At 41.2% G+C, this 15,183-nt stretch overlaps 1 protein-coding gene across 4 annotated transcripts in view; it reads left to right on the top strand.

The window, feature by feature from the left end:
- LOC121184155 (tight junction protein ZO-2-like) overlaps positions 1–15,183 on the top strand; it is a 63,094-nt gene that overhangs the window by 16,926 nt on the left and 30,985 nt on the right. For all 4 annotated transcript variants that reach the window (XM_041041616.1, XM_041041615.1, XM_041041613.1 and 1 more), the window contains exons 2-4: positions 9,040–9,093; positions 13,773–13,897; positions 14,381–14,483. In XM_041041616.1, coding sequence (XP_040897550.1) covers positions 9,040–9,093; positions 13,773–13,897; positions 14,381–14,483 — 282 coding nt within the window. The remainder of the gene's footprint in view (positions 1–9,039; positions 9,094–13,772; positions 13,898–14,380; positions 14,484–15,183) is intronic.

The raw sequence follows: 15,183 nt of genomic DNA, 5'->3' as shown, positions 1-15,183 counted from the left end.
AAACGTCTGGGGTCCAGCATTTTGGCCCCCACAAAGCCACAGACCCTACAAGTATGGTGGGCTTCTGGTTTTTGGTTCCCACAAATATAGTCAAACAAGCCCACATTTCACACACACAAGTCAAGAGAGGAAAGGAAGAGAGTGGACAGAAAACAAAAAGAGTGTGTTGATGACGGCACCCAGTAAAGAGAGCTGTGTAAAGAGTTTTACAGCTTTTTCAAACCTCTTCACACAGTTGTCTTTATTGACACGCAGCTCGAATAGTCCATCTAACATCCAAAATGAACTAATACAAATACATTTTGAGGGAAACATAACGCCGGCTGGATTAGCTTTTCTATTAATAAATAAGGAGAAGTTACAAATATACAATTATGTTGATACCTAATGCGTCAGTAAAATGACAACAGACAACATCTTGCTGCACAATGTCCACTTACCTACAGAGTATGATTGTGTTTCGGTACTTGCTGCACTTGGTTAAGGTTAGGTTAGGTCTCAACAGTAACACAATGACAGAAAAAGCACTAACAAGAGGTAGCATTACAATAGGGATCACTGTTGTCTTTGAAGTGGCTTTATTTATTTATTTTATTACTGCTTGGTTTTTGCTACTTGGCCAAATATGTAACAAAAATGAATCAGAAAGTTTTATGTTTATGTTTAGCAATAGGTTTTATTCCCCCTCATCCACTCAAGTATTCACATGTATGTCTACACAGTCTGCCAGCACTCATTGCTGGGCTGTCTGCATGAACTAATGTGCTCTCAGTATTTTATAATTCAGTGCACATTCTTTGAAAGTATCCTTATATTTAGACACCAATGCCACTGCTGTGTCCATGTTGTAGAGTATATCAGGGTAGACCCTGATATACCCTGATATCCCTGATATACTGAGCCTAAGTATGCAGTACACATTAGGATGCAGTCTTGGCCTGCATCCTAATGTGTAAATTAGGGGTGTGCCATCTAAGTCACCTCACGATTCGATTCAATTACGATTCACAGTGCTACGATTTGATGATTCCCCGATTATCGATGCATCTCGATTAATCTTTTTTTCCCACATAGAATGTTTCTTTTCTCACTCTGTAGTTACTTGTAAAATAATGTATATTTTTACATATCCATTCACTGAAGTAAAACACGTTTATCTCTATCTTTTCTTTTCTAACTCCTCTGATAAAAGAAGAAAAAAGCATTAGCTTGCACATGTAATGCCTGTTTCATTTATTGATGTAGATTAAAAACAATAATAATAATACTAAAAATATATATTGTGTGGCTGTACTGACATGATTCTGATTTGATTATTTTTTTATGAACATGTACATGAAAAAAATATCTGTTAAAAAAGAAAAGAAAAAAATAGGGAAAGGAAATTGACAATATTTCCGACAGAGCCGAGCAGTTCGCGTCGAGTTTCGTAGTTTTTTCGCAGACGAACACAGAGCCGTAAGCAGCCGCTTCACCATGCTTACATTGTTTTTAAGGGGGAAGGGCTTAGTCTGTGGAAGGGGCTTGTTGTGCCACCCAGATTTGCTTCCCTCCGGGCAGTTTTCCCCTGACACACGTTCCTATTCCACACGAAAACAGCATTGCACTGATGTCGAATTCCGCGATATTCCGCGTTAAAAATAGATTCCGTTTTCGGACACACTCCTAGTGTAAATCCATTCAGCATAAGATATGTCATATACATCTATATGTTGTGTGTAGTGGTAGGTATAATGTCCTAAAATGTATTTTGTGCTATATTGTGGCAGAAGGCTTTATACAGGATGTAGACAGCTGCTTGTGGTCCTTGACATGAACATTATCACAGTTCTACCTCATGTTATTCAGAATGACTGATGAATAATAAAACAGAGCTGGAGCCACAGCCACAGAGTTGAGATCCCTCATCACCTCCATTAACTGTTTCCTGCAGAAAACCTGAAGTGTTTTCAGGATAATTCTGTATTTCATGCAGAGTCTGAATAACTCCCCTCAAGTGGAGGCAATAAATGAACACACTTACAGACTTTTAGTGAGTGTGCATGCTTTTGTATAGTCAGCTGTATAGATTTTTTTTCAGACAACATTCATGTCCCGTGGCTCACATCATATGCATCACTGCACACCTCACTTGACTCTTATAATGTGCTGCATTTATGTAATAACTGTACTCTGTGCAGTATGTTGTTGTAAGCAGAGTTTTCATACTGCAGAACCCCAACAGAGAGAAAAACTCACTTATGCCGTCTAATTAATCACGTGTTAAAGATATGAGGCAGTGAATGGACTTTAAACAAAAGCATGTTTAGCTGAGGAAGTTTATACTGTATGATGTTTTATGATGTCACTTCTGTGAGGACCATACATGCATTCATTAAAGAGCAACGCACGGTGTCCACAGCAGAGGAGAGGATGTGAGCATAGTTCAGATGCCAAATTACTCTGTCTGACTTTGCACTTTTGATATATAAATTATTGAGAGACGTACCTGAGAGCAGAGCATGATGTGTCATCCGTTTTAAAGGCTGACAGAGAATGAGTGTGGGCCTGAAGGCATAGTGGCACCCAGTTGTCTTCTCTAGCTCTGGAAACATCAACCGCTTAGTTGTTTGTATGCTGTTATCATTTTTCTGCATGAACCATGTTAACATCAACAAACCCTAAGCACATCAATTTCCAGACATTATTGTAATTACCATAAACAGACGAGCCCACCACAGGGACGATTACATCCCCCATCTCTGTTCTGCACTTTGTTATTTGTGTAGAATCGCAGGAAACCTGCTGGTCTATTTTAGCATCGAGGAAGTTTATGGCATGATAATGGGAACCCTGTCTCAGATACTATATGTATTTTGCTGCCACATGCTTTGTTCAGGTTACAGAATCGTGGAAATATTATGAGGTGTTTTCTAAATTGACACCTGCTGTATTAGGACTAGGTAGAGTGTCAGACAGGACCAGTAACATGACCCAGTGCTCTTTGAATGGTCAGTGCTGTCAGAGAGAATCAACATCAACAGTATTAAAAACAAGAGTCTGCATTTATTTATTGATGTTTTCAGGCTTGTTGTATGTGTGTGTGCATGCATGTGTGTCTGCGTCATCATGGCAAAACATGGTCCTGGAGATGCCTACTGTAACGGGAACTACCACAAAGGCACAGAGGTGGTTTTGAGTACTTTGTTTGTCTGTGGACAGATTTTGTGCGAGATACAGTTACGGAAGTGTAGCTGAGATGAAAATGAAGGCTGAATTTGAAGATGGGTGTGATGCAAGCCATAACTACTGAGTACTCATGTGATGATGAATGGAGTAACGACTACTGAGTATTCATGGGTCGGAACATCAAACAGGTATTGCAGCTGGTGCGATTCCATCATGAGATGGTCTCTGGTTGTTCTTTAAAACCAAATTAAGAGGAAAAATGCAAAACTAATCTTGACTAAGGCCAGATAATAACACAAATTAAAATATAGTGGTAACAAAATGTTGAGGTAAGGCTTAGACTTGGTTGTAGATGCTTGATATTTTATTGAACATCCAAGAGGCTTCTTCAGTTCAACTGAAATTAACTGAATAAGCCTCTTGGATAAGAGATGAAATGTCTTAAAGTATCTACAACCAAGTCCAGCCGCCCACGATTCAACCCTTCTTGAAAATGTTGACTGTGGTTCTTTGGAGGGTAAATACATACAGTTAGGATACAGTTAGGAGAAAAGTCCTCACAAGTACGCATAACATACGAATCTGAATGTGTGTTTGAGTGAGAGAGAGAGAGAGAGAGAGAGAGAGAGGCAGAGGAAAAGCAGCAGGATAGTGTGCATAGTGACAGACAGAGAGAGAGGAGGGAGGACAGGCAGATTGGGGAGAGTTGGGCAGCTCTCACGCCTGCCTCTGCATTTGAACCTGTGGATCCCGCTCCTACCTGGCCATGTCATCTGGCCTGCGCAGGAAGTGGAGGAGCGCGATGCGAGCGCTCAGGACTCTGCGCGGGATGGGAGCAGGAGGAGGTGCAGGAGGCGCTGTGAGTCTGCTGTTATTTTTAGTCTCTGCTCCCTCCCGGGGCTAGGCTAATCCGCCGCTGCACAGGCTTATCCAGATTGGCGGTAGGACACAGAGGCAGTAAGGTTAAGCGCTCACGCCTGTTGGAAGCCTACTTTGGTTGTGAGGCTGCATAAACTACACAAACAGAGCCAGACCATGCTGAGGCAGGATTTCGCTAGTCAGGGCTGTGGGTTTGACAGGGCAGGGTGACAGTGGTCTCTCTGCTCACAGGAGCTCTGAGGAAGCTCCGCTGCTAGCCATGAGTCTGGAGTGGCTGCCAACCGGCTGCTGCGCCGGCTACCCCAGCTGGCATCGGTGGAGGCAGGCCGAGACGGGCAAGACTGGGGCCTCAGATGGCTGCAGGGAAGGGGGAGGCATCGGCGACGGTGGGGGGGCCAGGATCCAGCTGAGGAGGCTGGACACTGAACAGCTGAAAGGCAGCCTGGTGGTCCTCTACGCACCTGCTGGGAACTCCTGTCTGCTCAGATTGGTGGGACATGCATGGATGGATGGATGAATGGAATAGATAGAGAGCAGAGTGTGCTGATGTGCTGTGTTGTATCCTCGGGGTGTCTGCTGCTTTTAGTCTAAGTCTCATATTAAATTTAATTGAATGTATTCCTTTGAATTTATTCCATATAAAAGACTTAAAGCTCTTTAACATAGTGGATGTATAGATTGTTTTTTTTTTTTGTGAATTATGCATGATTTCAGATAGTGATGTTTTCTTTACTATCCTTATAAAAATATAGAAATAGTAAGATACTAACTTCTCATTGACTATACTTTGGAGAAGGAGCAGTCATATAACTGATTCCTCGCACTAGTAACTATTATGCTAGCTTAGTGGTTTCAGTATTTTAGCTAAAGTTGCACAAAACAAGGTTTACTTGTCTATGCTGCAGGAGGATTACATGGTACACAAGATCTCTTTTAGGAATATTTGTGATGCTTACACCCATTAATGCTTCATGCAGAATTATATAGGGTTAGGGTTAGGCATGTAGTTGTGATGGTTCGGGTTGTGGTAAGGGGCTAGGGAATACAGAGAGGAAGAAAGACGTGAGTTTTTTTAGTTGTCTGTGGTATAGCCCTCTAGTGACTGTAGTAGCTATGACAGGAGCAAAAGAGGAAGTCGGGTCAGTCAACATTGTGTTTTTTTTAAGCAGGGCCACAATTGTTCCATGACCTTAACTACCTGTTTATTATTGTAACCATGAAGACATAGGTCACTAACCCAAACCATGAACATTCAAACTGAGCTGTCAGCGTACAATGTAGTAAAAATTAAAAATGGGAAAAAAGTACATTTTAGTGAGCTTACTGTGGCTTACAGTGTTCCCGTGTGTAGGAGTCTAGCTTGTGTGAGTTCTATTAAAGCAGAAAGTTGTGATGAAAGAAGTAGACAGCTCAAAAAGAGAGAGAACTTACAGCTCTTAAACTTGCAGTATTAAACTGTGATTTGCAGCAGTATTAGCTGAACATGAGGTTTTATATGTATGCACAAGGTTTTAATTAAGGCAGTCAGCTGGGTATCAGAGACAGGAAACTCAAAACAGGAAACTCAAATGTTATAGGATGGTGTTGAGATGTTAGGCTGAACACCCTTGGTATGTTTGATCACAACAATCACAGCCTGGGGCTGGGGTTTGAATGTCAGTTGGAACAGCTCTTCAGTAATGAGACAAAATGAGACAGGTGATGAGTGAATCGTGGGAACTTGCCTTCACGTGCCTGTACATGTCCATCTGCACCTGCCCCGATGCAGATGCTGCCATTTTGCAAGAAGATGATGTCATGGATATTAGACCCTGTGGACTCCGTTTGTCTGTGTTGTCTCCGTTTGTGTTCTGGTATTTTGTACACTTAGCCATTATAAACAATTAATCAAAGAAATAATTGACAGGTTAATAGATTCTGAAAATAATTACTAGTTACAGCCCTTATAACAGAGTAGGTGTACTGAGTGCCTCAGTAGAGAACACACTGAAGGGTTAACCACCTCAGGAACAAATGGTGCATAAATAATAAAAGCTTGATATGTGTTTGTCAGGTGCTGTTGGTTCATATTCTAAAGCAAGTGACCTTGTCCTACACTCTTGTACCTCGCACACAGTATTGTCAGGCTCATTGTGAGGACAGGACATTTTGTTATGTTAAAGTCAGGTTTACTGCCATGCCTAGAAGTACTTCTGACCCAGGAGGACGTGTGGTTGAATTTCTGTGTTTGTGGTGCTGAAAGAGCAGAATGAGTGTCATAGTCTTTGAATCAAAACTATGTGTAAGAAAAACTTGTTGCAGGTCCTCGACTGACATGTTGTATATCTAATGAATTCTGGATTAAGCAGACAGTGTGCAGGAATTCAACTTTTTCTGACATATGATATCCATGATTTCATTTTCCTACACACTTCTCTAACTTAATAGCAGATTGTGAAGCAGTGTTTTACTGCCCTCTTAAGTTGAAAGTTTTTGATCCTCTTCACCTCTGAACACAGGCAGGATCGCTAGCCCCTTTTATACAGGCTTTTCAAGGCAGGAATGCCCATCCATCCATTTTCTATACCGCTTGATCTAGTCAGAGGTCAGCCTATCCCAGCTGACTACAGACTGGGATAGTCACCCTATTCCAGCTGACTACAGGCAAGCTGACTACAGATGAGAGGTGGGGCACACCCTGGACTGGTCGCCAGTCAATCGCAGGGCCGACACACACACAAAGACAGACTGCTGCCCAAGGCAGGAATGTTCCTTTATTATGCCTCACCGTTCTGTATTAAATGTACAAACTCCGAAGGGGAGGGCGGGCATTATTGTTCCACCTTTAAGACGGCAGTGGAGGTAGTCACAGAGCTGAATTGACTTCTGTGTAAAAGGGAGGACCAGCATTGCAGGACAGATGCCAATGCACATACTGTACATACATGGGTTTTTATGGGAAGACACAGTCTCTATGGGGTTTTGGGTGAGTGACTGCCTCTGATTCCTGGACACCCTGGTCAACTCTGGGTTGTCATGGTTTGGGTCTACTCATAAACTCGGTCAGACTCCTAGATATGAGAGCAAATAAACTGCATTTATTACATTTACCATTGTCACTAAAGGAGGCAGAGGAATAACTAAACACAAGACACACCGAGTAAGGGAGAGCAGGAGAGTGAGTGAGAGAGAGAGAGCTGTGTGCTAAGCTAAAGAAACTAGCAGATCTGAACAACATGTGATGCTGTAGGTGTAGTGAGAAGGTTGCTAAAAGATGGAGAGAGCTGTAGGACCTTGAGTACAGCCTTTGTAAGTTTAAATGTACAGTAGGTAATTTGACACAGTAGCAAAACTACTTTCTCTAACTCTTCAAGCTATTCTCTAAATGACAGAAACTACCATAGTTAACGTATATTGTGTTCTCATGACAAGTTGTTTATTATGTTCCAAAATTTGTTGCCTGACAACATAGAATATGTTGCTTCTGCACGCCACATGTAAGTGCAAGGCTTTGGGAAAACAGTGTCCAGTAGTGCCTGTGCCTGGGTGACTCCAAACCACAGAATTATTTAAATAAACAATGATTTGATTCTAGTTGAAACATCTTCAAGACAAAATCATAAAAATGATTATGACGCTCACTTTTGTACCAGCTGGCTGAAAAGTGTTATTATCAAACCTGCAGGGTGACAAACACTGAAAAAAGGTTAACAATCTGAACAGCACAGTGTAGGACACATTGCAAGGACGACCCTTCATTGCAACCTCTTTCCCTCCTTTCCTCCATCAGTTTTCCCTTCTGTCCTCTTCTGTTGTCTCTCATTCACGATTGTTGTTAGAAGCAGCTGAAGTTGAGCAGGGCTGCCTGCCTCAATCAGTGTCACCTGGGCTTAGCACACACATCACTTATTTGGTGTGTGTGTGTGTGAGAGAGAGGGAGCAATGAGGTGGAAAGGCATAAGGGCAGTTGTTCTGCTGAAATAGTTGTCCAATTAAAATTACACACCAGCCCGGCAGCGAGACAGACAGGACAACATGCAGGCTGCCGTGCTGCTGTTATTGACGTAATACTGACTATTCTTTCACTAAGGTCAGTTCCCACACCCACACACGTACTTTTCCTCTGTTGTGTATGCATGTGTGTGTGTGTGAGAGTTAATCTGGGTTAGTCTCCATTCCACGAGCATCTTTCAGCCCCCAGCGATCTATATGTTCCTGCTGCACACAGATTTGTCTAATGTGGATGTATGTGCATATACAGTATGTGTGTGTGTAGTTGTATTGAGGCTACTTTTTATGGAGGTTATCGGTAATGCACAGCTTTGTCTCATGCACCAGGCATTTGGTTATGTAACAGTTACACATTATGATGGATAAAATACTTTTTTTATTATTTTACCTTACCTTTTACCAAAGTTATTCTTTGATGTCCTGATTGGTGGAGCCTTCAGCACTTTTACTTTAATCATCATGTTTATAGTCAGCTGTGTTGGTTTTGTGTTTTGTGTTCTTTGTATATATGTCAAAAGGATGTCATCATCTGATCATCTGACTGCAAAACAAATCTACCTACGGGTACAAATAAAGTAACCTGAAACCTGAGCCTGAACCTGATACTCTATTAGGATATGTACCATTTTATAGCACTATATCAAGATATATTTTGATATAGCGCTGTTTTTGGAAAGTCTGATATTTGTTTATTGATAAAATAACCGAAGAAGAATGTCCTTTTTTTTGATTATCCAGCAAATGAAATACCCGACAAATCATATACTTCGACGCAGAAATCATATAAAGATCCAATCTTGCCTAAATACTTCTGATCAATGATTTGCAGCATTTCCCTTATTGATCTGATATGTCCTGAGTTAATGAAGAGATGGAGAAGAGAAGAGACACTTTTTTTTTTTTTTATAAATTAATAAACATTTAAAAATTTAGTCTGTGTGGATCAGTTTGAGTTGAAATTCAGTGTTTGCTAACCCTGTTTTGTGTCTGTGTTCACTACAGAGCTCAGGGATGGAAGAGACGGTCTGGGAGCAGTACACAGTAACTCTGCAGCGGGTGAGTTCATTCACTAACAACAGCCATCTATCTATTGATCAACCTGAAGTGTCTGGGGGACAGATTATGCATGTATCAATCAGTTATCAGTATGTCTGTCAGTCTGCTGTCTATGAATCTTCAGTTCTCAGTCTTTCGTGTAACCCTCTTCTAACCATAGTATGTGCTGGAGGAGGGAGGCCATAGAGCAGGAAAGAGAATTTCCTGCTGCTTGAGCCTGAGGTATATACATGAATTATAACTACTTGTTAAAGACAGGACATAAGAGTGACTGAAATGCAACATACACCTAATTGCATTTGATGATGTTTCAGCAATATATGAATATAAACAGCTGGAATGAAGTGCTGACAATATAGTGTGGTCCAAAAGTCTGAGACCCCATTGAAAATCTCTAATACTTTCATGTAAACCTGGAAATAAGGATTCAGAAAACAACGTTTGAATATTCATGTACAATGAAGAAGAAATATTTAAGAAATGTCTGCACTATTTGATTGACTTTGTGGTCCACCTCATTGGAGATTTGTCTTTGTACAGTAAAAATAAATACACTACGCATAGCACAACACACCATTAAGAAATGCGTGGGCAGCAGCAGAAAGTTGATATGAATAACAGAGACACAGATATGTAACTTATACTTTGTGGCAGTCTCTCTTGTGGTGTGATATGGAATCACACCAGCAAACATCTGTAACAGAAAAATAATTCCCACACCAAACTGCCATTTCAGCACTAGTGCCAGTGGTTATGTAGCTGGGCTGTTCAGAAACTTAGCTGTTGCTTCGTTTCTGCCCATCCTGTTATTGTACACATTATTATAATTTTTTTTTTTTAGTCTTACTCCACTGTCGTTTTCTTTTGTGGCCTGTTGGCCCTTGGTGATCTTACTCTTTTCTTCTTCTGAACTGGTAACAGTCAACACTCCTGTGAATTTACTCCGTGTTTGTTGTGGTCGCCTTACATTTTGTTCAATTTACTTTTTACGGTGGTTGACAAAACATGAAGTGACTCACTACTGCCACACATTGATAAGGAGAGTATCGTCCGTGTGTGCATTTTCCTCAGAACTTTTTATTACCCCTGTTTGCCTGGAGCACAGACATGACAGTATTTTTAGCTGGCACATCTGGACAGTAGTTGTACCTTACCACTTCAGAAAAATAGACTGTAGTGGCCAAAACAGAGTTAGGGAGGGTGTGGTACAGTATTTTTATGCTTTGCATAGTAAAATCATATTGTAAGAGCTGTTTGAGGGATGACTTTAAAACTTTGCAAAAATATCAACTGTGCCTCAAGGATGATCTGAGTAGATTTTGGAGGTTAGAGGTCAAAGGTCATGGTTGCTGTGGTCGTACATTTAATTTTATGCAGGCGAATGCAATATCTGAAGAATACTTTGAAGGACGTTTTTTTTTAAAGTTTGCACAAATGTTCCCTGTCACTCAAAGATGAAGTGAGTAGATTTTGGAGGTTTTAGATCAAGGTCAAGGTCACTATGACCGTGTTTACGTTTTGCTTGGCAATGTGATATCTTAAGAACTCTTTGAGGGATTGTCTTCAAATTTGCACAAATGTTGACTGTGGCTCAGTCTGTGTTGACTCAAGGATACACTGAGTAGACTTTGTAGGTCAAAGGTCGAAGATCAAGGTCGCTGTGACCTTATGTTCATTTTATGTCTGGATGGTCTTCAGACTTTCCATAAATGTTGACTGTGACTCAAGGATGAACTGATTAGATTGTGGAGGTCAGAGGTCAAAGGTCCGCTGCAACCTTAATGCATATGTTGTGCTTCAGAATATGTTATAGCAACATGGTGCCCTGCGTGGTGGACGTCGGGCTTTTTTTTTTGTGTGCTTTTTGCTCTTTCTGCAGTGCACGAATGCCAACATACAACAGACAGGCACTGCTGGATATCGCCAACTCACACAGCCCAGAGTGTGAGTGAAAAAGCTGACCCCAAGAGAGTGGGGTCTCCCTTGCGTCTACGCAAGGGAGTTTTTTTAAAAGTTTTTAATCCTTTATTTGTCCCTCAAGCTGGGGAAATTTATTCTGTGCATTTTACCCACTCAAAGTGAACGAAACACACACACAAGCGTGCACATGCTAGAAACTAGAAACGCTGTGGCAGGAGGCTTCACTAGAAGGAGCCCGGTGAGCTGGGGTTGTCTCCTTCACCACCACCCATCTCCATTGTTCGTATCCATTGTGCTTGGTCGAGGAATCGAACCGGTGACCCTCCGATCTCTAGGTAGTTGCTAGGCTAACAGCTCGGGCTAGCCGACCACCGCTGCCCAGCCTCTTGCTAACTAACGTGCTGGACAAGCTAAGTGCCAGGATCACAACACAACGGGAAATAAGAGAGTGCTGCGCTCTAATTTTCAAAGTGACCTGGCTTTCAGACAGCTGTGCCGAGGAGACCGGGCTGCAGCCTCCGGTAAGGCCAAAGGGGGAAGTGTTTGCTTATTTATTAACAACTTGTGGTGTGGAGACATACAGACTGTTCATAAGCATTGCTCGCCAGATGTGTTTTTACTGCTGAAATGCCGTCCCTACTATCTACCAAGGGAATTTACTGCTGTGTTTTTGGCCTACAAACAAACCATGTCACCAAACAAGTTAAACTCTGGACCACAGAGACTCTGAGAGTACCCTGCAGGACTGTTTTCCTCAGACAGACTGGAATGTGTTTAAAGCAGCAGCCACTCTGGAGGACTCTTCCGTCAGCATGCAGGTTTATGCTGAGTATGTGACTGGGTACATTAGCACTTGTGTTAACAACATTGTGCCCATCATACTAGTCAGGATGTTCCCCAACCAGAAGCCCTGGATAAACAGTCAGGTACACCACATGCTGCGTGCTCTGTCCATTGCATTTAGATCAGGCAATGAGATGGAGTACAAAGCTGCAAAGTATGGACTGAGGAAAGCCATTACAGCAGCTAAGAGGCAGTACAGAGAGAAAATGGACGGCTTGTACTCTACTGCTGGCTCCGGGTGGATGTGGCAAGGTCTTTGAGTGATGCTCTTCAAACTTTGCACATATTATCACTGCTTGTCAAAGATGGAGTCAATATGTAGTGGAGGTCAAAGGTCAAGGCCACTGTGATCTTGTGTAAGTTTTGCTTGTGAACGTCCAACACTAACCTTCCCAAACATTTCCATTATCACTACAAAACACCCATAACCTCTATCTCTACATCTACTACAAACAGGCACCCAACCACGCAGAGGCACACCACCACCATGCAGTACTTCTAGTTGTTGACTAGAAATTTAATTTTCATATTTAGTAGTTTGGCGATACTACATATGGTGGGGTGAATAACTTTTTTGTAGTCTCACAGCAAAAAGATTCTGGGTTCATCTTTCTGTGTGGAGGTTGCATGTTTACCCTGTGTCAGGTACCCCAGCTTCCTCCTACAGTCCAAAGACATGCAGATCAGGTTCATTGGTGACTGTAAATTGTCTGTAGGTGAGAATTTGAGCATGAATGGTTGTTCTTTCCTCTGTCAGTCTGTAATCTTATTAATAGTCAGAACAACTGTGTGGCTACTTCATCAGCTGGGCAGGACTGGATCAACTGGGAGACTGAGGTGTAGGATCTAAATTGAACTTACTCTCAGTCAAGAAACAACTACTTAATCCGAATCCATATTTAATCACATCTAAATGCAAGCTATGGTATGTCCTCCAGTGATTGAATAAATGACCCTTATCTCTGCTAGGCCAGATGCAAATGAACATTGTTCTAAAAATAGACCTGCCCTGACCCTAGCTAACCCACCCTTTGGCTGCCTCTCCACACTGAACTCTGTGGTCAATAGACTATACTGGAAAAGCAAAAAAGAGCACCACTACTCACATTCACATCAGAGACCTGTCTCTTACAAATTATGTCTATGTACAACTCATTTGAAACAGCAAATAGCATTTGAAAGAAGTTACTTTTTTTAATCAGCCTAGTACTAAACAAATCTGCAAAACGACAGTAGATGTATTTCATTAGTGTTCTTACCATGCTTTACTGTTGATGGTTACTTTCAGGCAGCTCAAAGCACTTGGTTTAGGTGAAGGAAAGATGGTGGTCTTGGTTAAATATTCTTCAAGTCAACTCTTTACGTAAGCATACTTCAAGTCAACACTTGATCCCAACAATGACCGTTCCCTATCCTAACCTGAAGCAAAGTTTTTTAGAAACCTAAACTCACAGGAAACTCAGAATGCAAACTCCAGTCTCTGGTATAAAAATCCTTTTTGTGCCAACTATCCACCCTGACCAGCTCCCTATGACTTCAGTGCAGCATAAGAAGGTAGCACTCCATAGAATGAAAAAAAAAAAACCCAAATGTTCCCAGTGGACAATAATCCCAGCAGCAATCATGTTTCATCCAAAATGAACTAGGTAAAATCCTTAAACGGTTTATACAGGTCATTTTAAAGAGACAGAGTTAACGTCAGACACAGTATATTTTACACTAGACATAGACGTAAAGACAATAACTAAGGTTATTCCAGTTGTCAACAAAACCAAACAGTCAGCACCTCTGTAACTATCCGGGGGAAAATAAATCACCCCACTTCAAACTGTAAACCCAGTTTGACTCAGTGATGTGTTTTGTCAGGCATCCTGTCTGAAGGTACTGTATTTACTAATTGGCTTCTTTTTCTGTAGGACTCTAAGATGGGTTTTGGTATCGCTGTGTCAGGTGGGCGTGACAACCCCAACGTGGAGAACGGTGAGACGTCAATCATCGTGTCAGATGTGCTGCAAGGAGGACCAGCAGATGGATTACTCTTGTACGTCTGTCAAACAGTTACCATAATCCTCAACAGAAATTGCCCCAGTAGATTGAGTTGCTGCTGTGTACTGGTTAAAGTGTCATATCCACAACTTCATCTCTACTACACTGATGAAATCTGTGTTTGTGTAACATTAACTTGCACAGCTCTGTGTCAGAGTTCTGCAAAATAACATGCTAAAAAGGCCTCTATATAAATGTACACTAAACTTCTTGTCCTGCATGAGCTAAGTGTTTTATAGTAAAACAGTTGTACAGAAGTACCAAAGTACTCGGTTCATTTTCCCCTAGATTATCTCCACTGACAAGACAGAAGTCAAACTAGGTCAAAGATTGTGTTTCTGTAGTTGGGATTAGTGGAATTACAAATTGTCACAAAGTAAGACTGCATTATATGTGAAACATTTTTACTGTTGACAATTATTTTTTTTTTTGTTCTCATCGTAATCTTCTATTATTTGTATGCATCTTTTTTGTCCAGTGAGAACGATCGTGTCATTCAGGTCAACTCCATCCCCATGGACAATGTGCCTCATTCCTTTGCTGTGCAGTCCCTCCGTAAATGTGGCAAAGTGGCCAAAATAGTGAGTATGAACCACACACAAGGAAGACACAGGGTGTCCAGCAGAGGACAGGCAGTGTTTGTAATTTTTGCCCAGATAAATACAGTACAGTTCTTAATAAAGTCTTGATATTTATTTGTATAAGATATGTTTTTATTAATTACATGCTGGACTGAGTGAAGATTAAGCAATGTCTCGTTTTCTGGAGTCAAAGTAGAACGTGAACAAGCTCAGTGAAGTGCTGATTGATCTCCTCAAGCACAGTGTCAGCTGCAGCTACTTTGCTATTGATATACAGCTCATTGATACACTGGTGTATTGATATGCAGGTAACTGATCAATATTCAGGTTATTGATTCTCTAGTCTGTTGATATTTGGGTTATTGATACTGGATTATATTAATATTGTGGTTATTGATACCGTGGTGTATTGATTTTTGGGATATTGATTGTCTGGTGTATTGATATTCAAGTCATTGATATTTTGGGGTATTGATATTCAGGTTATTCATTCTCTGGTGTATCGATACGCAGACTATTGATATTCTGGGTATTAAAACTGGGTTGTATTAGTATTGGGGTTATTAATACTGTGGTATATTGACATTAGGGTTATTAATTATCTGGTGTATTGATACTCTGGCCACATTTGTGTGTTGCCATAGTAGCTTTTTTTTCTGTCCTTTTCATGGATTTAATTTGCATCCAGTACAATTGCCTG

The sequence above is a fragment of the Toxotes jaculatrix genome, chromosome 7 (genome assembly GCF_017976425.1).
Source record: "Toxotes jaculatrix isolate fToxJac2 chromosome 7, fToxJac2.pri, whole genome shotgun sequence".
Taxonomy (NCBI): domain Eukaryota; kingdom Metazoa; phylum Chordata; class Actinopteri; family Toxotidae; genus Toxotes; species Toxotes jaculatrix.
This window is presented reverse-complemented; position numbering and strand designations above follow the sequence as displayed.